This window comes from Diceros bicornis, chromosome 18 (assembly GCF_020826845.1).
Source record: "Diceros bicornis minor isolate mBicDic1 chromosome 18, mDicBic1.mat.cur, whole genome shotgun sequence".
Taxonomy (NCBI): Eukaryota; Metazoa; Chordata; class Mammalia; order Perissodactyla; family Rhinocerotidae; genus Diceros; species Diceros bicornis.
This window is the reverse complement of record NC_080757.1, coordinates 38,699,895-38,725,221: the sequence shown is the minus strand read 5'-3', so window position 1 is coordinate 38,725,221 and position 25,327 is coordinate 38,699,895. Positions and strand designations below refer to the sequence as shown.

The 25,327-nt window shown below is 48.9% G+C and overlaps 1 protein-coding gene across 1 annotated transcript; it reads left to right on the top strand.

The window, feature by feature from the left end:
* The first annotated feature begins 1,546 nt into the window (after positions 1 to 1,546).
* PIP4K2B (phosphatidylinositol-5-phosphate 4-kinase type 2 beta) lies at positions 1,547 to 25,327 on the top strand. The gene is made up of 10 exons (XM_058560820.1): positions 1,547 to 1,741; positions 11,538 to 11,635; positions 14,530 to 14,626; positions 17,125 to 17,277; positions 18,180 to 18,326; positions 19,364 to 19,402; positions 19,944 to 20,057; positions 23,652 to 23,910; positions 24,402 to 24,505; positions 25,156 to 25,327. The coding sequence occupies exons 1-10, from the start codon at positions 1,583 to 1,585 to the stop codon at positions 25,234 to 25,236; spliced, it is 1,251 nt and encodes a 416-aa protein (XP_058416803.1). The 5' UTR covers positions 1,547 to 1,582; the 3' UTR covers positions 25,237 to 25,327.

Here is a 25,327-nt window from a genome sequence, read left to right as displayed (position 1 = left end):
ATTATGCAGATTTAAGTCATCACCTTCCACATTGATAAGTCACTAGAAATGAGCTCATCCCCCTCTCTTCTCCAAACAGAGAGGGAGATACCTTTACAAATGGAGATTTCCCTTATAAATGTAAATGTTTGTCTGGCAACTCCTCGCAGGGCCATCCAGAGAATGTGGCCAGAGAGACAGAATTTCTGATAAGATGGGCTTGTTGGTGCCTTTCCTATTGTAACATCTATTTTACATTATATTACAGCCATCAGATGGAAGATCTGTTCCAGGAAGGAGCCACCATGTCAAATTCTTTAGGCAGTTAGTAGGGGAGGTCAAATGTCCTTCAGAGAAAACAATCAAGGTAAAGAGATATATTTCAGGGTGGCCAAATTTTGATCTCCCACACATGAAACCCAGTCTTTCTCCAGAGAGAAAATAACATATATTTGTTATTCATTTAATCACCTCATCCTGCTTCCCTGTGCTAGGGAAGCTATGCTAATTATGTCTTTTATTATATTACTTGGTAATAAAGTCTCCACTTAGTTTTGTCACTGTTTAAAGAGTGACCATGTGCTGAGTAATGAATTTACGAATTCCCATGCAGAACAACATTGACCCATAATTCGTGTCGAATATATGGAGATCCTTCACCTGAAAGGAATTATATAACAAAGCGTGGGCAGTTTACTCAAAGATTTCATGAAGTGAGCCAGAGAATAACATGATTATGAGTCTCTGCAGTAGGATGGGTGTCTCAACTGGACCCTTTGGCGGGAGGAGGCCGGCCGCAGGTGGGTGGGTACCGGACCCATTCATAAAACCCAGGGCTCCCGGCCTGCTCCTCTCATTGGCCCTGGGGGGAAGGGGCGTGTCCCGCGGGTGGAGCGGGCCCCAGGCCCAGGGGAGTGGGAAGATCCACGCTTGGGTGGAGCGAGGGGGCGTTCTTTGGTTTTCCCGGCAGGACTTCCTTTTCCCCTTGCTGCGTTCCTCCTCTCTCCCCCGGGTGGGGATGGTACGTCCCACCCCCTTCGCTTTCCCGCCCCTCCTCTCCTCAGGAGCGGTGGCGGCGCCGCCATCTTGGCACGTCAGGTTAAGGGAAAGAGCCAAACCCCGGCTTTGGGGGGCCGGGACAGGGAGGCCCTCCGCGGTAGACAGCGAGCCCTATCCCGCCCTCCTCTCCTCCCCGCGGGGCTTCGCGGCGTGCAGAGGCCGGCCGGGTTCCTGTCAGGCCCGGGGAGGAGGGGCGGGCGGAGCAGCCGCTGCCTCCTCGGGACGGGTGGTACCACCCAAGCGGGGAGGCGAGGGCCTGGTGACGGCAGGGCGGCGGCACCGCCCCGGGGCGGGGTGCGGAGCGGGCCGGCCGGCTCCCTGGGGCGGGGCGGGGCGGGGAAGGCGGGGCGGGGAGGGCGGGGCGTGGGGCGGACGGAACCACCGGGGCGGGGTGGGGAGGTAACGGGACGGGCGCTACCATGGCGCGGTGAGGGAGCGGGGGTGGGGATCGGTCCGGGGGAGGCCTGGGGCCGCTGGCTTGTGCGCCGTCTCGGCCGCCCCCCCTTTCGCCGCCGCCGCCGCCGCCGCCGCCGCCGCCCCGGGCATGTCGTCCAACTGCACCAGCACCACGGCGGTGGCGGTGGCGCCGCTCAGCGCCAGCAAGACCAAGACGAAGAAGAAGCATTTCGTGTGCCAGAAAGTGAAGCTATTCCGGGCCAGCGAGCCGATCCTCAGCGTCCTGATGTGGGGGGTGAACCACACGGTAACCAGCTCCCCCGCGCGCGCCCCTCCGAGCGCGGCCCCGCGGCTCCCACGCCCCCCGCCCTCGCCCCGGGGGCCCTGCCAGTGACGCTTGCAACCCCTAGCCAAGCCACTTGCACGCCCACCCCACCGTTGCACGGCGTCCCGGCCGGGTGTGCACGCCCGCGCACCACGCGAGGCCTGGTGTCTCCGACGGTGGTATGCTGTCGCCTCCTCTTCCCTCCAGCCCCTCGAGCTTCCTGCGTCTGGTGTGCTCGCTTCGGGCGGCCCCTGGAGCTCAGAGGGAAGGCCTGGGTGCAGTGGAAGTGCTTTCATCCCCTCTGCCTCTCTTCTCTCCTCACCCTCTTTGCTGCATGGGTTTCCCCCTTGTTCCTCAGAACCGGCTGCCAGCTCACTGTCCAGTTGACAGGGCAAGTGGCATCGGCCTGCCTGAATGTTCCTCTGTTGCTGGTCGTTTGGTTGGTGTGGCTGCTCAAAGTTTCCCATCCTCCAGACCACCTTATCCCTGACCATGGAAATCCTCCGTGGGTTTCCTTTTTTCTTCTTGAACAAGATGTATCAACTGGAGAAGCACAGGCTTCCTTGAAACACAGACACTTTACCAGGGTCTTCTTGGGTTAGGGAGAAGAGAGAATGTAACCATTTGAGAGAAGGTGAGCCCTGATTATAGGGAGGACTATTCGTAGTAGAAATAATGTGTCTTCTTGCATTCTCCTATGGTGTTCATGTCTAAGACGTTGACTTCTCATTTATTGAGCTTTCTATTGTATGGTCATGAAGGGTGTGAGAATGGATAGTGATTAGGATGAGAAGGTCCTCTGGATCCTTGTGGTGCTTTGAGATTGTCTACAGCCCCAGTCAGGAAGTTGGAGCCTGGCATACTGTTTCAGCTGGAGGACTTTATGTGCTGTTTGTTGAGGGTCTTGCTTCTTCCTCTTCCAATCACTTGCTCCTTGCCTTCTGACCATTTCATTGTGAGTTCCTAGACCAGGAATGAGCAGAGGAAGTAAAAGGACCTGAAACACCAACTTCACCAACTAAAAGTTTGGAAAGAGGAAGATGAAGCTGATGGCTTGGGTTTCCTGTGGATTTCAGTTCTTTAGGCTCCCTGACTTTCCTGAGCGCTTGAAATTGCTGGCAAGACCAAGTGATGACAAAGGGGGCCTGGGGCCAGCAAGACTTTTTGCTTTGCTTTGGTAGAGGAACCTTTGGCTGGAGATTGATGAACTGTAGTCTGAGCCAGGATTTTGGGTCTTTTATCTCCAAAGCACATGGGTATGGTGAAGTGTTTGTTGGTTTCTTGGTCTTGGGTAGGTTACTGTTTTCAGTTACCTCACTGAAGTGAGGGTCCTGGCCAGGGTAGAGAGTACCATTGGTTTAGTGCCCAGACCTCTGGGAGCTGCTTCAGGCCAATAGTCCAGCAGAGGTTGTTCCTCGTGCTTCCTCCTGCCTCAGAGGTCATCTGACAACACTGCAAGGGAAACTGGGTCATTAAAATGTGAACCCTGTGTCCCTGTCTGGAAGCCACTCCTTGATTTTGTTCTGCAACCTGCCTCTCACCTGAAAGCATCCTGTCTGTATAAAGAACTAGTAGAGGTCCGAGAGTCAGGAATATTACAGCTTGCTGGAAGGGACTTTGGGTCCCTTATTGTATACGTGAAGAAATGGAGGCCTCTGGTGGAGGATTAGCTCACCTATGGCCACAGCAAAAGATGCAGCTCATTGTCCAGCACTGTGGGCTGTGTTGTCCAGTGGTGGTACTTGAGTGGCTGGTCTCGTTTTCTTTGCCTCCCATTCCTTGTTCTCTCTCTCAGCCAAGTGCCAGGATAGATGGGAATTATGGTCTTGTTAGAGAACCTGAATGTGTGCTCAGGTGTGTGTGCCTGTGCATGCCAGTTCCCAGGAGTGTATGTGGTGCTTGGTTTTCTGATAGGCAGGCAATGAGTCTGCCCAGATGTGGGCATCAGATGGAAGCCTGTGGATGGGAGATGGATAGGTATCTTTGATTCCTACTCTCTTCTGACTAGGTGGTCATTTTCTTTGCTAACATTAAGAAAGTTTGTTGGAGGGCTAGCTGGAAAGGCGTTGACTTTAAGCAAGACCCATACCTCTGGGCATAATGAGCAAGTACCTCAGGGGAAATGCACTGGGCACCACTGCCCTGGACAGGCCGAGCTTCAGAGGTCAGTTAGTCCCAAGTCTTATTGCTTCATCTTGACCTGCAATAAGGTCTAGTACTTAAGCGTCCTCATCTGGGAAATGGAGGCATCTCCCCAGAAGAAGATTGTGAAATCTTGCAGTGCTCTAGGTGTTAGGACCACATTATTCTCGGTGGATTGCTAGCCTTTCTTGGAGGTTACCTTCCTTCAGAAGCCCGCTATTGCAACTTTTTTGCAATTTGAGGTTTCAGATACCACCTTTTCTTTGATTCTATAGATTCTCACCCATTTAGGCATTTGGACCAAGGTGGTCTATGGCTGATGATGTATCAGATATGAAGGATGGGTGTATCTTTATAGCAGAAGTCAGTTACGCTCTAATGAGGTGGTTAATTTACTTCTGGGTGGAAAAAGAGAGGCCTTGGAGCTCAGTGTTGTCATAGGAGCTCATCAGGTGGACGAGAGATGCAGCTCCTGGACTTTGTGGAGGAAGACTGTGTAGTCAGGGAGAAAAATCAGAAGACTTTCAATCTGTCAGGGGAGAACTAATAAAGAGAGAAAACCAGTGTTTTCGTGGATGAAATATAGTTCAGAGGGTCTGGAGTTAGGAAAGAGATGGCCTTGGAGAGGGGCATGGAGACTAGAGGAGGCAGACCTGGCTTGATAACCTGTTGGCCATTTTAGGAACCAGGTACATGTGAAGCCTCACCCAGGCGATCAGAAGGAATAGGAGCAGTTGATGGTAACTGTGTTTAACCATTTGGGAAGCTGTCAGACTGTTTTTCAAAGCGACTGCAGCATTTTACATTTCCACCAGCAGTGTGTGGGGGTTCCAATTTCTCCACAGCCTTGCCAACACTTGCTATTGTCTGTCTTCTTTATTATAGCCATCCTAGTGGGAGTGAAGCATTATCTCATTGTGATTTTGACTTGTGTTTCCTTGATAACCAATCATGTTGAGCATCTTTTCATGTGCTACTTGGCCATTTGTGTATTTTTATTGGAGAAATGTCTATTAAGATCCTCTGCCCATTTTTAAAAAAACTTTTTGCCTGTTTTTTAATTAGGTTGTTTTTTTATTATAGAGTTTTAAGAGTTTTTTTATGTATTTTAGATACAAGTCCCTTATCAGGTATATGATTTGCAAATATTTTATCCACACACACATTCTTTGGGTTGTCTTTTTCACTTTTTTGATGGTATATTTTGAAGCTCAAGTTTTTAATTTTGATAAAGTCCACTTTATCTATTTTCTTTGGTTGCTTGTACTTTTGGTGTCATATCTAAAAAGACTTTGCCTAACCCAAGGTCAGGAAGATTTACTCCTATATTTTCTTCTAAGAAAAACTCTTACAGTTTAAGCCCTTACATTTAGGTTGGTAATCCCTTTTGAGTTAATTTTTGTGTATGGTGTGAGGAACAGATTCATTCTTTTTTTTTTTTTTTTTTTTTTTTGTGAGCAAGATCAGCCCTGAGCTAACATCCATGCCAATCCTCCTCTTTTTTTTGCTGAGGAAGACCGGCTCTGAGCTAACATCTATTGCCAGTCCTCCTCTTTTTTTTCCCCAAAGCCCCAGTAGATAGTTGTATGTCATCATTGCACATCCTTCTAGTTGCTGTATGTGGGACACCGCCTCAGCATGGCCGGAGAAGTGGTGCGTCAGTGCGCGCCCAGGATCCGAACCAGGGCCACCAGTAGTGGAGCGCGCGCACTTAACCGCTAAGCCATGGGGCCAGCCCCCAGATTCATTCTTAAGTCTGCTCAGTTCTCTCTCATTCCACCCCTATTCTGTCCACTCATTTTCTTTGCTTAATGCAGACCCAGAACCTCCTTTACCTTCCTTTTCCTCTTGCCCTGCTCCTTTACAAATCTTTAGTAAATATTCCCACACTAGTGAGGCCTTTGGATGAGTTTGTCCTTTGGCAGGCCTTCCCACCTCACACAGAATGGTGGGACTCATGCAAGAGGAGAAGAAGCAAGGTGCAGAAAGGAGGAATAAAGCCAGGGTGGATTTGTTGGCACCTGTGGCTCGCTGTCCTTGCCCTCTTCCTCTCTGGAGTTTCATGTCTTGCTTGGACCTCCTTGGTCTCAGGAGTGTGTTTCCCAACACCTCATGCTTCCTGGTGGTGGCAGGTAACAGATGATTGTCAGTGGAGCCAGCCCATTGCTGAGCCACCCATGGAACCCCCAGGACATGTCAGGAAGCCTGCATGCCCAGCCCACGTCTCCTGGCTGGGATTCCTATGAAGGTCACACAGAGAAGTGGAGGCTTCTGGAATCAGAAGTTCACCAGACTAGAACTAGTGACTGAATTTTCATCTCCAGTAGGATCAGCATAGAGTGAACTCTCTGCCCCTAAGTTGTTGCTCACTCAGCTGGTTTAGCCTCCTTATTATTTATGCTAACGGCTCATGGAGTTAATCGTGTGGATAATCCAAAAACCACTTACATGACGTGAGCTACAACAGCCTTAGCATCCTAATATGTTGCATTTCACATGATATTTGAATGAGTTTGCATTCCACAAGTGTACTTCTGCTGAAGGTGAAAGAGATTGGCACAGAAATGTGCTAGATAATGAAGGAAAGGCACATCTTCCTGAAACATTGCTTTAGTCACGACCTTTCATGCTCCAGAACTTTTAGTCACTCCCCTTTGTCTACCGAATAAAGTTTATTCTTCTCTCCCTGGCATTTGAGACTCTTTATTGAGGTCATAGCCTCAATAGCTGACATTAATCTTTCCCATTGTCCAGATCATGAGCCTTTGGCATTGTCACACCAGCTTTGCTGTCTCTTTTCTCTTTATCCTCGTGTTAGCCATCCTTCAGTGCCCTTTTCCTAGCCATCCATCCCTCCATCCAACATTTATTGTGCGACTACTATGTGACAGTCATTGTGCCAGGGACATAAAAATGGGTAAGATAATCCCTTCCTTCTATGGGCTCACAGCCTAGTGGAGAAATCAGACATGTAAACAAATAATTACCTAAGTGAATGTGATATCTAGAATATAAAGATGCACAGAGGAATGAGTAATTAATTCAGCCTGGGGGAGACAGGGAAGCTGTCACAGAGGAAGTGTCATTTAGCCAGATCCCAGATGATTCTCTTAGTTTTATCCCTTCTTCTATTCTTGCTGCCACAGCCTATCACTTGAACTATTGTAATGACCCCATAAATGGTCTTGCTGCTTCTTAATCTTGTCCTTTCCAATCCTTACTTGATTTTGATTCCAGAGTTACATTTCTGTATCACTCATCTTCTCATGTTAATCCCCAGACTTGAACCTGAGAGAACTTCCCATTGCCTGCATATCAAGTCCAAATTTATCATAGAGTGGACAAACCTAAGTTCAAATCCAGGCTCTGCCCCTTAGTATAGCTTTGTAGTAGTAATTTTCCTGAGCCTCCTTTTCTTTTCCTATAAAATGAGCATAACACTTTCCTTGCAGCTTATTTGGATAGAAGCAAGGAATGGAAAACACTACCTGGGTCAAGGTAGCTATCCGTAAGAAGGATTGCACAACACATATACACCTGGGAACACATATTGTCTGTGTGACCTTGAGCAGGGTGCCCTGAACCTCTTGCAAAATCAGATTAATAATACTTTATGTGACTATTAAGTATTAGAAATAATAGCATAGAACAGAATATATATGATACATATAATGTATAAAATATAATAATGTAAAGCACTGGCCACTTAAAAGCATTCAATAAATAAAAGCAGCTGTTATTTATTAATATTGATAATATGCTAGGCCGTTGACCTATCTTTCCTGTATTATCTCCCTTCACTCCTTTGTACCTCTGTCCTACCCTGCTACCCTCCAGACTGCCCACTGCCCCCTGGGCCTGTCCCGCCCCCCATACCTGAAATAGGCAGTACACTTTCACAACTCTGAGGCTTGGTTCTGACTGTTCCCATGGCCTGGGATTCCCTTCCTCTCATTTTTTTGAGAACTACCATCCTTGGCCTTTCTCACATGTATTTCTCTATAGCCTCTTCTAGCAACCAGCTCTCTCACTCCCACTCAGGCAGAATCAATCATTTCTCAGTCTGTTTTTCCATCTCCCTTTATTCATAACTCTATAGCACTCATCACATTGTATTAGTTATTTGTTGTTTGTCTTCCCAGCTAAACAGAGACCATGTCTTTTCGTTCTTGTATCCCCAGCTTCTGGCACGGTACTGGCATGTAGTAAGGCCCTCAATACATTGAGTAGAAGTAAACTGAATAGAAGTTTGGCAGAGTCTGAGCAAAATCAGGAAGAACCTTAAATGCAGGCTAAGGAGTTAAAACTTTACCCTGAGGTTGATGAGGAGCTGTGGAAGACTTTTAAGCAGGGGTGTAACATGATCTTGTTGTGGATTCTTCCAGTGTTGAGTGCTCTTGGCAATACCAGGAGGGGCATTAGGTGCCCTGTTTCTAGCCTGATGTGTGAGGGCCAGGAGTCTGACTCTGACCATACCCCTTACCCTCTGAACCTCTGCTGTTCTTGATGTCTCTGTCCCTGTGTTCTCACTTGTGTACCACCTGACTTCGAGTTTCACTGTATCATGGGTCTGTCTCATCTCCCTGGTAATAGGATAAGCCTCCTACTTCTTTTGTGTGCACAGTGCGCAGTGTTTCCCCTGCTGCATGCCCCCTCCTCCCTAACATGAAATGAAGCATGTACTAGGCATTTCAGTAAGTGCTTGTTCCATTGAAATTGAATAGAAGTCTCTGGGGATATAAAATTTAGCACAACTGAAAAAAATAGTACAGCTAATCCCTAGGGTGAATCATCTATCTACGTATGGCCCGGTGGAAATGAGGCGTGAGTCCACATGATTCAGGTGTATGGATTGTTTACCAATATATTATCTCAGTTACAAATTTCCTGTTATTAGGTTGTGTAGTGAAGAATAGAGATGAAGTGAGAACTAAAAACTGACCATCTTACAACCATTCAAGCTCTGCTGCACTAAGAGTTACACAAAGAATTATTGAATAGAGCAGCCCTGAATAGCTCCTGTTAGATTAATTCATCCTGGCTAAGGGGCAATTGACCCCTCTCAAGCAAGTGTTTTAGTCTTTTCTAGTTCTCTCAGTGTCAAGCCCTGGCCTTGGCACCGAGTCTGGATTTTAGACTAACCCAGAATCAATTAGTAGCAGATACTAGAACATTTTAGTATATAACCATACTCTTTGAGCCAGTAGTATGTTCTTTCTAGCATGGCAGTGTGAGCTAGAAAAAGTAGAATTGCATGAGAGCCATGAACTTCTTAACTTCTTTAACTCTCGAGCCAGACTTAATATGCCAGGAAAAAGGAAGTGGGACAACTACTATGAATTGTTTCTGTTGGCAGAAAAACAAGGAAGTGGAACGGTTTCCTCCGTAGGCACACACTTAAGAATCAGCTTTTCTTGTGAGCATCCTCTAGAATGGAACCTGGCATGGCTTTTTTGTGTGTAAGTGTGGCCAATTAGCCAATGGCGGGTATCACTGATCTGGATGCTGAGAATTTTGTGTACAGTTTGATAAGTTTCGACAAATGTGTGTACCCGTGTAATCATCACCCCAAAACATATAGAATACTTCTACTGCCCTAGAATCATACCTCTCATGTCCCTTTATAGTCAGCTCCCCCTGTCCCAACCCAGGCAACCTCTTATGGGATTTCTCTCACTACAGATTCCTGTTCTAGAATTTCATATAACTGGAATCATACAGGATATACTCTTGTGTCTATGCCAGTCAGTTTTTGTTAGCAGTTTATTGAGTCTCTGCCCCACTGCCAACTTATTATACCACCCTACTGCCCCTCCCCATATACGTACATTCCTATGTACGCTTGCTTAATTTCCCCATGAGTAAACTGCGTTTCTCACCAACTCTAGGAAGATATGGTTCGCCAGCACAGTTACTGCATTAACTTGAACTTCCTCTGTCCTCTGACATTTCTTAAAAAAAGGTTTGGAACATAAAAGGGGCAGCAAATTAAGTGCTATTTCTTCCCATTTATGCTCCTGGAGGAGTCCTAATGACTCTAGGTTATTCTCTCACTGCCACATGGGGCCTCATTGAGATAATAGGATTTGCAAGGAAAGTATCTGGGAGACACAAGGCTGTGCGTGCCCCCCCCGCCCCGCATCCATTAAGTCAGGACTAAGGTTTCCTCTGTAAATCCTGAAGGCATTAGTGGCAACTGAGTTGAGGGTCAAATGTCAAATACTGTGCTGTGATGGGAGAGGACATCTGTGGCTAATTAGACCACTAATTGGCTCAGCTGGGCATGGAAAAGGGCTCTGCCCTCTCAGCTCTGCACCAGTGGGAAGCCAGCTCCCTGTCCAGCCTCCAGCTCCCTGAAGGGGGATGAAAGACAATGAAAAGGTTTGTTTGCAGTGGGGGGCAAGGCAGCCTGCCCCATCTCCCCCAGTTTAGCATAAGGCAGGACATGGCTTTAGGAACTGGCCCTGTGTTAATCAGGAGAGTAAGAGTGAGCCAGTAGCCAAATGTCTACCTCTTCTGCTAGCTTTAAATTTAATCCTTTAGGGCCGGCCCCGTGGCTTGGCGGTTAAGCGCACGGGCTCCGCTGCTGGCGGCTCGGGTTCGGATCCTGGGCCCCATGCTGGGGCCGCGTCCCACATACAGCAACTGGAAGGCTGTGCAACTATGACATATAACTATCTACTGGGGCTTTGGGGGAAAAAGTAAATAAATAAAATTTAAATAAATAAATAAATTTAATCCTTTACTTTGGAGATAAGAGTTACACACCCACACAAACCCATCTAGTTTTTTTCCTGCCCCAAGCTGATTTCTTTTCTTTTCTTTTTGAGGAAGATCAGCTCTGAGCTAACATCCATGCCAATCCTTCTCTTTTTTGCTGAGGAAGACTGGCCATGAGCTAACATCCATGCCCATCTTCCTCCACTTCATATGGGATGCCACCACAGCACGGCCTGACAAGCGGTGCATCGGTGTGCGCCCGGGATCCGAACCCCGGGCCGCCAGCAGCAGAGTGCGTGCACTTAACCGCTATGCCACGGGGCCGGCCCCCCAAGCTGATTTCTTGAGTGACCCACAATTTGTATGATGATGTTCAAAGGCCTCAATTAATACTCAATTTATTCTTTGATCCGTTTATGATTGCATTTGACAAATACTTATATAGTACCTGCCATATGCAAATCATGGTACCAAGCACCGTGGAGCCTTCACAGATCAGTTAGATGATCTTTGCTTACAAAGATCAGTAATATGCTCTTGCCTAGCTTATACTCTAGCAGGCTTGTGAGGTTTATAAGTATTAATTACAATATGAGGGAGGCTGTGAGGTAGGTAAAAGATGGATACAAACAATGCTTCAGGCATTCCAAGATGGGAAAGAATATTTATGGTCTAGAGAATCATGGAAAGCTTCATGGAGGAGGTGCCTTTTGAGCTGGACCTTATGAGGTGGGGAGAATTTCTGTAGGTAGAGATGAAGTTGGGAACTTATTTGAAGAAAAGAGCAGGAAACAAGACAAGGAGGGAACCTATGGACATTTTTTTGGTGAGCTGGTGGCATCCACATTGTAGCATATTGTCTCTCTGAGGCAGGTGACCTCCTGGCTGAGAACCTCACTTTCCCCTTGCTTTGCAGATCAATGAGCTGAGCAATGTCCCTGTCCCTGTCATGCTAATGCCAGATGACTTCAAAGCGTACAGCAAGATCAAGGTGGACAATCATCTCTTCAATAAGTAAGTTGCCCCCTGAGTGGGCTCAGGTGTCGTGGGCAGTCCTTTCCTCAAGGCAGAGAGCTGAAACATTGCACGTGGCTGGCCGAGCCAACACCTGGCAGGGTGAAACAGCGACACCTGGATCACAGAGCTGAAAAAATGGCTGGAAAAATGCATTCATTATGTGCCTCTCCCCCTTGTGTTGTCTTGTCATCTCACTCCTTTATCAGCCTACCTCCATTGTCCCTCGGGGCATGTGGCTCGGCCCAGGGTGATTCATCCAGGGCCAGTTTAGGTAAAAGTGAGCAGCTCGGGAGCTGAAGTATCTAGTGTGAGGCTGACAGCAGTGGCCCTATCTGATCTTAGTCTGAGGCAAGAAGCTGCCAGGCATGTTCCTGGCCTGGGATGCAGCCAAACTTTTTTCTCTCCAGTTGATGTGTGAACCACAGGCTGAGCATGGTACCCAAGGGTGCGTGCTATCCACAGGACGTCTTCCCATCCTTGTTGGTTCTGCCTTCCTAGATTGACACTGGGGTCTGAAGGTCGGCTCAGACTCTGTTGGAGCAGCCGTCTCACCTGGTAGTCTGGCTGGCCCAGGCCCTGTGGGGGCCTTGCTTTTTCATGCTACTCTGGGTCACCCTAGGAGCCATTTGCTGCTCCACTTTCCTCCTCTCTGCATTGGAATCCTGGTTCCACTCTCCATTGTCCCACAGTCCCCACCACCTCACCAGCTGGGCTCTGCCACCCCACCATCCCCAGACTGTTAGCCCAGAGGAGAAGCTTGATTCGAATACATCCCTTAGTGGCCTCTCTCTGCCATAGTAAGTAAGAACAGCATCTTATTCTAGAAGCCATCTGTCTTCATAGCTGCTGCTTGCTAAGTGACTACCTTCACAGAAGAAGAACTCTCCTTTGTTTCTTCTCCACTCTCACACTACCACCACACTTCACTTCTGACACCGGACGTGTGGGTTTTCCACACATCAAGCAATTCTGTAGGATACCAGCTGGGTGTCCTACAATTCACTTCAGTTCTGACACTGTCTACCTGGAGTTAGCATCAGGTCCCCCAGGTTAAGGGCTCAGTCCCACAAGACTGCACCCCCCACCTCAGATGCCAATCGCAAGTCCACGTTGTCACCTGTGCTTCTAACCAACCTGCTATAGATCAGAGGTTTCTACGACCCTCCCCCTTGGGTTGGATTAATTTGCTCAAGTGGCTCACAGAACTCAGGAAAACAGTTTACTTAGTAGATTACTGGTTTATTATAAAAGGATACAACTCAGGAACAGCCAGATAGAAGAGATGCATAGGGCAAGGTATGTGGGAAGGGGCGGGGAGCTTCTATGCCCTCTCTGGGTATACCACTCTCCCCAAATCTCCACGTGTTCACCAATGTGGAAGCTCCCAAACTCTGTCCTTTTGGATTTTTATGGAAGCTTCATTAAGAAGGCATGATTGATTTAATCATTGACCATTGATGATTGATTCAACCTTCAGCCCCTCTCCCCTCCTTGAAGGTCAGTGGGGTAGAACTAAAAGTTCCAATCCTCTAATCCTGGTTGGTTTCCCTGGTGACCAGCATCCATCCTTAGAGGCTTTCCAAAATTCACCTCATTAACATAAACAGGTGTGGTTGAAAGGGGCTCGTTATGAATAACAAAAGTCACCTTTATTGCTCTTATCACTTATGAAATTCCAAGGATTTTAGGAGCTCTGTGCCAGAAACATGGACAAATAAATATTTCTTGTTATATCACAATATCACACCACCTAAGGAAGGAGAGGCAGCACTCGGCTCTGAGGCAGGAAAGGAGGTTGTTCTGTCCCAGAGGTCAGGGCTCTGGAAGTGGGCATTGCACCACTGCCCTTTCAGAGTCCATGGCCTCTGGTGAAGATCTACCACCTTGACATCTTAGCCTGAAGTAGAACATCCAATCTCTTATTTTCCTTTATATTTCTTTATTCCTTTTGTCCTTTCAATGACTGTTTATGTGCTAGTTATTAGACTGCAGTGCTATTTACTAGAAGACAGGGGTACATAAGGCAGACCAGGCCCCTGCCTTCATGAGAAGCCACTGCTTTTTATTTCCTTGAAGTCTATCGTCCTGGAGTAATCAAAGGGATATAGTTCTGAAAGGGAGTTCCCAAGCAGGGTGACTCCTGTAAAGATGGAGGATTTGGAGAAGGCATGCCTTCACAGTGGTTCTCTCCCCTCCTGGGAGAGAGTGTGGATTGACTAAGGAGTGGGAAGGGTGGAGATTGGTGCCAGCAGCCAGCAAACAAGGCTTCATGGAAAGATGGGATCCCAGTCAATTGACTGAAGACCTCTTCGACCTAATGCTCCCTGCTCCTCCATCCCAGTGGAAGCCAAGAGCAGGGCCTCCTGGATGTAACCATCTTCAGGATGTTTTGATAGGAGCATCCTCAGAGGAGAGGGGCCCTTTGATGAGAAAGGCCTTTCCCTTTAGCAGTCAGACTGACATTCACGTCACAGCAGCTGTGCACGTACAGCCACCCACCTGTAGCAAGTACAGCGCTTATGAAGTGGAGCCTAAACGCAGTCTCACTTCTCAGCAGGTAAGGTCTTTTTCCTTTAATGTAAATTTTATTGAAAGATAACATACACTCAGAAAAAGAACACAAATCATAAGTATACAGCTAGGTTAATTTTTACAAAGTAAACACAAGGGATGTAAAGTTTTTAAACCTTTACGTGCTCAGAATCACCTGGAGTAGTTAAAAATGCAGATTTCCAGACTTACCTCCAGAATTTCTGAGGCCTAGAAGCCTACATTGTAAGCACTGCAGATTGTTCAGATCCAGATGACCTGTGGACCACACTGGAGAAGTTGTGATGTGAGAATTAGGTGAGCAAGGAGAAGTTCACAGACGTTTCTCTGCTCTTCCCTAGGGAGAACCTCCCCAGTCGCTTTAAGTTTAAGGAGTACTGCCCCATGGTGTTCCGAAATCTCCGGGAGAGGTTTGGGATTGATGATCAGGATTACCAGGTACGGGATGTCTGCAAAACCGCAGGGGTTAGAAAGTGGAGTGGGGTCAGGAAGCCACAGGACAAGTAGAGGAAAAAAGTGTCTACTGTTCTTGTGCTGCATCTTCCTGTCATTTTCTGCTCTGGCCCCTGCAGTCTTTCCCCAGTGTTGCTGGGCTCTTGGAGGGCTGAGGGCCTTAGAAGTGCTTCTGATGATGCCTCACAGGCTCAGGCTCCTCTCCCTGGGAGGGAGAGCAGTGGGAGGGAGAGGGGTCTGTGAAAGCTGCTTCATTTTAGTCTGACATTCCCAGTCTAGGCTGAAGAACCCTTCTCCTTCGTAGTTTGACTTAAAAGAGAGAATTGTTGCCAGCGGGAAATGAGGCCGCTTAAAGCAGATAAGACAGATTAGAAAAGGAAGACTTCAAGGGTAGTGTAACCTCTTGCCAGGTATGAGTGCCACCTCCTAAACTTGTCCCCTGTCTGATGTTGGGAGGGGGGATAGGCATGGCAGGGCAACTGCCCCCGTTGGGGGGTGATAGTGTCATAGAGGCTTTGGCTTCTTGGGAGGAATCAACCCCAATATCAGGGACATTATAGTCTGACCCCTAGTCCATGGTTTCTGATACTTGTCCACCTAGCACCTTCCTTGGACCTTCTTCCCGTGGTAGACAGCCTGATGGTGAAGGTGGGAGAATTTTCCACTTCACCTTTGTAGCAGTAAGAAATATAGCTGACTTTCAATTTTCTGTGGGGAAAAAAGGAGTGTATAGCCTGGTGAAATCTAAAATAGATGCCCACATCTTTTAAAATACTGTCATTCCTCCCTCCTCACTCCTAGTAGGCCTTTCACAGAGTAGTTCACGAGAAGTGGAAGGGGCCTTGGGTGAGGCTCCCTCCCCTCCCTCTTCCACTCTGGAGGGCCTGCTGCAAAGATGTGTGTCCTGAAGAGGAGGGTGAGGGGATGTGAGAGGAGGAGGAGATGCCAGAGACTTGAACAAATAGGAATGTCTATATGTAAGAGGAACTGGGAGGTCCCTCCAGCCCCCTCTGTTAGGACCCAGCCCTGAACAGACCTGATTGGAGCCTGAGGTTTTCTGAAAACTTCTTGCCATTATTGCATCCCCAGGTTTTTCAGACATCTTCCCTCCACTGTGGCTTCTTCCCTTCCTCTTGACCATCTAACCACATCCTCTCAGTGTCGGCATTTTTTCTCTAATAGCCTTGTGGGCAAATGATTGTGCTCAGGACTGAAATAGGGGCAGAGAGGACCGTGTTCAGGGAGGGCACTCTATACTCTTGGACTACCAGTGATTTAGAGAGTCAGAAAATGCTGGCTGGAAATGAGACAGGGATAGAACTATACTTCCCAACCGGGCTTGAGGCCTGTTAAGTCTTACTGATACAAGGACCAGGCTGGGAGAATGAGGCCCTCAGTTATGTAGTCTAGTCAGCATTTCTGGGTTGGGGACGCCCTGTTTGGGGGGTGCTCCTGTAACTTAGAGAGCCCCTCACGACTTCAAACTTTAGTTTCTCCCATGAAGGTGATCCTCCCTCCTCCCCCAGGGTCTTGTGAGGAGGGAGGCATTAGGTGAAGGTAAAGAGTAGAATCCTAGGTAAGAGACGAGGAAAGGGCTTGGAGAGGAGGCATTTCAGTGAGCAGATCCCCACATGTGTTTTCTTGGGAACAGGGACATCTGAGATCTCCCTCTCTGCCTTGCCTCCCAAAGATCTCCCGGCATCTGCTTGGTGAACACCTCCCTTTGGTTGACTCACACCTTCCCCTACCCCCCCCTTTGAGGCTTCTACTGCTCTCTGATCCTAATGGGAATGGGGCCTCGAGGAGGAGCAGGGACAGAACCAGAAAAGCTCCCCAGAAGTGCCGCATAGCCCTGCATAGACAAGCAGGAGTTTGAGGTGAGGGGAGAAGTGTTGGGGAGAGAGGTGAGGACCAACTTCCTGCTTTGGGAAGGGTTTTCCAGCATCAGGGTACATACAGGGAAAAGATATGACTGTGTCCATTGCTTCTTTATGCTAGACTTCTTGAATATTTCCTAAGCTTTGTCTTTGTCATCCCAAGAGCCTGGGAAAATCATCTTGGTCAGCCTCCTTGTGTTTCAGGTGAGGAAACTTAGGAGTGGAGAAGTTAAATGGCTCACCCAAAGTCATATCACATGTGAGCATCAAGATTAGAACCCAGTCTGGGGTTCTAACGTCTAGGGGCTGAATTTGAGTTTGTAGGGTAGCTCTCTGGGATCAGAATGAAAGGAAATGGGTCACAGTTAGTCCTCTTCCCCTCCCAGTGAAGGATTAGGAGCAGGTGGTAAGGAACAACTCTTGTCACTCTTAGGAAGACTTTTGGGAGAGATGTGAACTTCTCTTGAGAAAAGGGGTGGGTAAGGTCCCATCTATCTCAGTGTTGTTGGCTTTAGAGCAATCTAGCCCGTAAGAGAAGACTCAGAGCAGGAGTCCGAGTCCTTGTTCCCCTCCCAAGACGAGGCCGCTTTTGTCTTGGTCCATCAGAATTCAGTGACACGCAGCGCCCCCATCAACAGTGACAGCCAGGGCCGATGTGGCACACGTTTTCTCACCACCTATGACCGGCGCTTTGTCATCAAGACTGTGTCAAGTGAGGATGTGGCTGAGATGCACAACATCTTAAAGAAATACCACCAGGTATGGTGAGTCCCGAGCCTGGACAGTAGAGGACGGGTTGGAAGAGGGAGAAGAGATGGAGCTTCTTGGGGAGGGACTGGTCCTCTCTGGTAATGGCAGATGCCTCCTGATAACCGAGCAGTTGGCCCTCTCCCAGTACCGCGTTTCTGTGAGGTTTTTCTGTGCCTACTTGAGAAAAGAAAAAAGGAGAAATGAGGGCGTGTTACTGACTCAGTCCCAGTTGAACAGCTGTTTCTTGTCAGAGTTGGGACGTTTTCACACTCTGGCACCTGCCTCATTTCTTCTAAAAGAAGTCCTGTGGGCTCGGCGGGCTTGGGCTTTTCCCATCCCAACTTTCCACTCCCCTGGAACCTGTCCGTGAGAAAAGCGGGGTGGTGGTGGCACCATCTGAGGGCCTGTCCTAAGCCTGCTTGGTTCATCAGGGAAAGCTGGCTTCTCTCTGGGGCATCTGGGAAGTGGTGACAGGGAGTTACAGCAGAAAACCCTGGGGCATAGCATGGGTGGGAGCTTCTGGTGTGGAGCCATTCTGTTTTCCCGGACAGCCAGGTCACAAGCCTGCCTCTGCATCCCCTCTCTGCCCTTTGGCTTTCCCATTTCAGGCCGGCAGAGGAGGTGCAAGGCCTAGATCAATGCTTTTCCTGCGGTGGAACCCAAATAATGTGAAACCAAAGGGGCTGTGCACTGCTTGCTTAGCCTCACACTCTGCCCTGCCAGTTGGGGACGGGGGTGGCCATTGCCTGTTGTAAGTCTGGGGAACCCCCATGTCTTCAAGAACCCAATTTGAAAACCACTAGTCTAGAGGCTAGAATCCCAGGGAGCCTTTCAGCCTGGGAAGAGCCCCGTCCATCCTGGCACCTTCATATGTTCCTTTGCCTTCCCTCCTGTGCTCCCTTCCTTTCTAGTTCATAGTGGAGTGTCATGGCAACACCCTTTTGCCCCAGTTCCTGGGCATGTACCGCCTGACCGTGGATGGCGTGGAAACCTACATGGTGGTCACCAGGAATGTGTTCAGCCACCGGCTCACTGTACACCGCAAGTATGACCTCAAGGTAAGAGGCTGTGTTTCCAGCTTTGTCTCTGCCTGCCTGAGGCCCGGAGGGGCCACGACTCCAACCTCCACCTAGCAGGAAAGCCGGAGCATGTGTTTTGGCGTGGACAGGTGACTCTGGAGTTGATCCGCCCAGTTCTTGTGGGCCAAAGGCTGTTTGAAGTCCAGGTGACAGTGACAAGAGGTTAAGCCCTGAATGTACCATGTTTATGTAACAAGTGATGTTCTTCAACTCCTGTCAGTGGGATGTGCACACAGAGGGCAGCAGTATGGGGACAGGCTGTGCTGACACATGTACTCTGGCATCTGTCCAGGCCCCACCGACTGACAGCACAAGTGTATTTCTAGATGCCAGAAAGAACACACTTGTGTCTATGAACCACAGCACTCTGTTTTTCTTGACCCTGACTTCCTGACTTCTGTCACCTCACACTACCCTCCCTCTCTCGGCTGCAGCTACATGGTCTCCTTTCCATTCCTGCAGAGCCCGCGCTCTCCTCTCCCAGGATCTCAGACAGGTGGCCTGGACTCTTTTCCCTCCCTGCCTTTTTCTCCACCTCCACCTTCCTCCCCTAATTACTTCCTCCCTTCCCTTCTGAGCTCGGCTCAAATATCACTTCTTCCAGAAGCAGGCCTTGGCCACTGCACCTCCCTAGTCCAGGCCCCACCTCTGTGCCCACCCTCAGAGTGTCTTGTCTCCTCCCCTGACCACTTAGCATCATTGTAATTAATGGACTAATTATTCATATAACTCCTGTTTAATGCCTGTCTCCCTTGTTAGAAGGAAAGTCCCCTAAGGGCAGGGACTGAGTCTTGGTACAGTCCTGTTTCCTGAGTAGGTATCTTGTATGCAGTCAGAGCTCTGTAAACGGCCTATGACAGAGGAAGCGGAAAAAGTTGCTGCCTCCTGGCACCTCTAGGATCCTAACCGGGCTACTTCAGTTCACCTGCTGCCTTTCTCCAAAGACTGGTCCATGTTTTCTTGCTCAGTGGAATTTGCCTCAGCTGGACTTCTCCTGATGGCTCTTATCCTTTCAGGGTTCCACTGTTGCCAGAGAAGCGAGTGACAAGGAGAAGGTATGCTGGGACCTGTGCTGATCAAGTGTGGAATGGGTCGCTTGGAATCAGAAACAACTTCTGTCGGCCATCCCGTTCCTTCCTCCACCACAGCCTCCAGCCCAGTTCCCAGACATGCAGTCTGTCCACATGAAATGCTCGGTGTCGCTAAGCACCTGCCTGTCCTCATCCTCTACCTAGGCCTTGGTCTCTAGCCTTTTATCTCTGCCCTTGCTGGGTTCTTCATGGTCCTGGAGGGCTGGCAGTTTCCATCTCATGGTCCAGCCTGAATCAGCGAGTGGCTGCCTGAGCCCTGAGGTAGTCCAGGCTCAGCAGGAAGGCATGCTTTGGTCAGTCCTTGTTGTCTGACATATGCCACATATTTGCCACCCCTGCCTGCCCAAAGCCTCGAACTATAGCCTCCTGTGCTGAGCTGTTGATTTGGCAGGTTGACCATCTGTGTGCTAAAGACCCTTCCCCTTTCTGTACCATTGCCTGGCAGAGGACTCCTAGTGGTGAATGAATCAGGCCAACCAACCTAACACTGCTATTGCTCTCCCAGGCCAAGGACTTGCCGACATTCAAAGACAATGACTTCCTCAATGAAGGGCAGAAGCTGCATGTGGGAGAGGAGAGTAAAAAGAACTTCCTGGAAAAACTGAAACGGGATGTAGAGGTACTTACTAACCCTCGTTTTCACCTTAGTTGAACAGGGCCCTCTCTTATCCCCAGAGCAGAAGCTTCTTTCACCTTAAGAAAAATTGAATTCACTACTTTCCAGGAGTATGGACAAAAGAAAGGGTGGTGATTGAGCAGTGTGGGTAGTTATTTGCACCTAAAGCTAGTGCAAATGAACTTTCCATTTGGGGGGACACGATTTGTGCCAGTACAACCTTTGTAACTCAGTTTGAGATACTTTGCTTCGTCTCTTCACTAATCTATTCCAGCACCTTTTTCAAACTTCTTTTCTGGTGGTGTCCCCATAGTGGAGGGGGCATCCAGCCATCAGAGCGACAGGAAACCAGCTGTTAAGAGCCACCAACCATGTGGTTCTCTGGCTCTGACTCTCCGCTTACCTAGCAACCTTCCAGTGGAATGGTACTTCCAACCAGAAGTTCCTGTGGAGAAGTTCCTCCGGGGAGAACAGGTGCTCAATAGCGAATGTGATATCTGGACCACTTGATAACTCAGTGTCTCCTTCTATTTTAATAAATTCGGAGCCTGCTCATTAAAACCAAACTCTACAAACTTTAAAAAAAAAATTATTTTTTTTATTGTGGTAAAATATGCATAACATAAAATTTACATCTTGGGGCCGGCCAGGTGGCACAGTGGTTAAGTGTGCACGCTCCACTTCGGCGGCCTGGGGTTCACAGGTTCGGACCCCGGGTGTGCACCAGTGCACTGCTTGTCAACCGTGCTGTGACGGCGTCCCATATAAAGTAGAGGCAGATGGGCGTGGATGTTAGCACAGGGCCAATCTTCCTCAGCAAAAAAGAGGAGGATTGGCATCGGATGTTAGCTCAGGGCTGGTCTTCCTCACAAAAAAAAAAAAAAAATACCATCTTAATCATTTTTAAGTGTACAGTTCAGTGGCGTTAAGTACATTAACATTGTTGTGCAGCCTTCACCATCATCCATCTCCAGAACTTTTTCATTGTTCCAAACTAAAACTCCGTACCCATTAAACACTAATTCCCCATTCCACCTTCTCCCCAGCCCCTGGCGACCACCATTCTGCTTTCTGTCTCTATGAAACTGTATTCTAGGAACCTCATATAAGTGGAATCATATGAGATTTGTCCTTTGTGTCTGGCTTATTTCACTTACCATAACATCTTCAAGGTTCATCCATGATGTAGCAGGTGTCAGAATTTTCTTCCTTTTTAAGGCTGAAGAATATTCGATTGTGTGTATATACTACATTTTGTTTACCCATTCATCACTGGACACTTGGTATATTAGTTAAGATTCTCCATAGAAACAGAATCAATGGAGTGTGGCTAGCTAGCTAGCTAGATGATTATTATAAGGAATTGGCTCACACGATTAATGAGGCTGACAAGTCCCAAGATCTGCAGTTGGCAAGCTAGAGACACAGGAGAGCTAATGGTGTAGTTTCAGTCCGGAGGCTGGCAGGCTCAAGACCCAGGAAGAGCTGATGTTTTAGTCACATCTGAAGGCAGGGAAAAAAACTGATGTCCTGGCTCAAAGGCAGTCAGGCAGGAGGAGTTCAGGGTCAGACTTTTTGTTCTAGTCAGGCCTTCAACTGATTGGATGAGGCCCACCCACATTAGGGAGGGCAGTCTACTTTACTCTTACCGATTCAGATGTTAATTCCACCCATAAACACCCTCACAGACACACCCAGAATAGTATTTGTTTTTTAATTATTTTATTTATTTTATTTTTTCCCCCAAAGCCTCAGTAGATAGTTGTATGTCATAGCTGCACATCCTTCTAGTTGCTGTATGTGGGACACGGCCTCAGCATGGCTGGAGAAGCAGTGCGTTGGTGCGTGCCCGGGGTCTGAACCCGGGCCCGCCAGTGGCGGAGCGCGCGCGCTTAACCGCCAAGCCACGGGGCCGGCCCCCAGAATAGTATTTGACCAAATGTCTTGGCACCTGTTGGCCCAGTGGAGTTGACACATAAAATTAACCGTCACACTTGGATTGCCTCATTGTGAATAATGCTGCTGTGAACATGGGTTTTACAAACTTCTTTTTCTAGGAAGCTTTTCCTTAATCACCCCCTACTATGTTTGTGCCTTGATTCTGACATTTCCTTTGTTCAGAGTCTTTCTCCTCCCTTTCCTCCTTTCCTCCCTACTCTGCTTCTAAGAAGAATTTAAGGCAGTTTACACAATTTATTTTTCACTTGCATGTTGCTTCATAAATGTTCTCAGGGGGATAGGAGGGTTGTGGTTCATGGACTCTCTCTCTTCTGGGACCCCAGCCCCTTCTCCCTAGACCTCAAGAAGGCCTTGTCCAGAGGTGTGTGAAATGGTGCCCCCACCTTTCTTTAGCGGCGAGATTCTGCTGATCTCCTATCATCAGGGCTTCTGCTGCTTTTTGTTGTGTTCTGGGTCTGTGCATAGAGCCGCTCTGGTCCTAGTATGACTCTTTTCCTAGTCCCCTAGTCACGGTGGTCAGTCGGACAGTTTCCTGGTGCTGTAGGCTCAATTTGTGACCATGGCAGAATGCCCGGCATATGACTGATGGTGGCTGCTGGCTCGTTGACAGAAGGTTTGGACCAATGACTCTGGCCTCATTATTAGCTAAACTGGAATGCTGGCTGGCCATTTCCATCCTGTATCATTCCCACACTCTGTTCTTCTCCAAGTCATGCAGTCCTAGATCAGGAGACCTGAGACACCATCCTGCTCACAACACTCATTATGTAGGTGAGAAAATGGAAACTCGGCAAGGGGGAAGCCACAGCGAGGGGAGGGCTCCAGTACTCTCCCTCTGCCCCACATGGCCTCTTTTGACCTTCAGGGATGGGATTGAGAATGTTGGTTGGCTCTGACTCTCATTCTTATGTCGTGTCCCCTTTTCTTTATCTCCCCAGTTTTACCCTGACTGGTAAAGAAGCTGAATTGCATAGTTTTTCAAACTTTGCCTGTGACCCCCAATTAGAAGTGCATTTTGCCTTGCAACCCAACATATGTACCACACACACACACAAACTGAAATACTACGTACGATTTCTTCCTGTTAGGTCCTCTGATATTTTCTATCCTATTTTATAATGATAATAGTAGAAAAAAAAATCCTACTCCCAGCCCACTAAATTAGATATAGGACTCATAATGGACTGAGATTCATGGTTTGAAAGACACTGCTATGTTGCATCCATCTCTCTTGCACGGTACAACATTCCATTCTTTCTTTCCTCAGACTAGCCGTGGCCTCTCATGATCCCAGACTGTACGGGTTGTCCCCTCTTCCTGCCGCGCTCGTTCTGTCTTCACTCCTGCAGCCTCTGCCTGCCTGATTCCTCTTCATCCGTCAGGCTCAGTCTCGGCTCCTTTCCTCAGGGAGGCCCTCCCCCCGCTGCTCTGGACTCCCACAGCTCCTTGCCCTTCTGAAATAACTGTCTTCCCCATTAGACTTTGAGCCCATCGAGGGCAGAGACTCGGGTGTCTTATTCTCTATTGTATTTCAGAATTGGAGAATTGAGTTGAACACTTTTTCTCCCCTTTCCGGATGCCGCTGGGATGTCCTGTGTAACCTCTTCCTTCCATCTCTCCTTCTCCCACCTCCGCTAGTTCCTGGCCCAGCTGAAGATCATGGACTACAGCCTGCTAGTGGGCATCCATGACGTGGACCGGGCCGAGCAGGAGGAGATGGAGGTGGAGGAGCGGGCAGAGGACGAGGAGTGTGAGAATGACGGGATGGGCGGCAACCTGCTCTGCTCCTATGGCACGCCTCCAGATAGCCCTGGCAACCTCCTCAGCTTTCCCCGGTTCTTTGGTCCTGGGGAATTCGATCCCTCTGTTGATGTCTATGCCATGAAAAGCCATGAAAGTAAGTAGGAGCTTGTGCCTGCCCTGCCCGCCCCTGGCCCCCATCCTTCCCTCTTGGGCCCATTGTTCAGATGCCGCTGTGGGTGTCTGGACTCTACCTTGTTAATTGCTGACTCTGTCCTCGGTCTGCCTCCAGGCTTCTATACTGGGTCATCACAGTAACTCTGTCTTCTGGGGCCCTGGGGTCCTTCTCTGTCAGGCCTTCCTTCACCCCTCTGCTTGTCCCGGATATCAGAGGCATGGTTCTGCTCTGGTTCATGGGGTGGACAAAATCTCATAAATACTGTCAGGTCAACCCCACAGGGTGGCTGTGAAGATCAAATAAGAGCTATGAAAGCTTCTGAGGAGGATTCCATTAGTTCATTCCTTTTGTCAGATCCAAAATGGTAGGGATGGCTCTGAGTCTCATATCTGAAGGGTCATGGACACAGCTGCTTTCTGCTCTTCTCCCTGCCCCCTCTTCCTCCTTTCCTGCTTCCCCTCCCCCTTCAGGTGCCCCCAAGAAGGAGGTCTATTTCATGGCCATCATCGATATCCTCACGCCGTATGATGCTAAGAAGAAAGCTGCACATGCTGCCAAAACGGTGAAACATGGGGTGAGTTCTCCCTCTCCATCCAGGCCCGGCAGGGGGGCCCTCGGACCCTGGGGAGGGGGGTCTCAGGCCTCCTGCTCTACGGAGATGCCCTCCAGCCCCCCTCCCAGGACAGAGAACCGGAAGAGCAGCCTGCCTGGTTGCCTTGGCCTCTCTCTCTGCATCTATACCCACTGCCTCCCTGCAGCCGGCTGATATGCCCAACTTGTTTTTCCCCTAGTTCTTTGGCCCTCAGGGCCCTGAGCCCGCTGGCTCCTTTCCCCAGGGCTGCTGGGCATGTTGTGCATCTTGTTGACCGCTGGTAATAGCTTTATTGACATGCCCGCGCTGCTCCCCAGAGGCCTGTTTCCCCATGGACTTCACGCTACTGTTCTCCAAACAGGGGCCCCACAGAGATCTGGAGCCTCTCTGCCACCTCCCCACTGCTGTGCTCCTGCTTCAGTGGGTGCAGCCCTTGGTTGTGAATCAGAGGAGTGGGGCCGGGACGATTCTGAGATGTGGGAACCACTTCTTGAGGTGGCCTGCCCAGTCTGAGGGGTAGTATTCAGCTCTAATGCGGAGCCAGAGGCTCCTGAATACCCAGGCCCCTCCCAGGCACAGCCCCCTGATTAGGGCCAAAGAGCTCGACCTGAGTTGGCCTCTGTGTATTACAGGCGGGGGCCGAGATCTCGACTGTGAACCCTGAGCAGTACTCCAAACGCTTCAACGAGTTCATGTCCAACATCCTGACATAGTTACCTTCCACCTTCAGCCAGAGCCAGAGAGCTGGATGTGGGGTCGGGCTTGGAAGAGGGAGAAGGTGTATTTGGGCTGGATGGGAGGGTG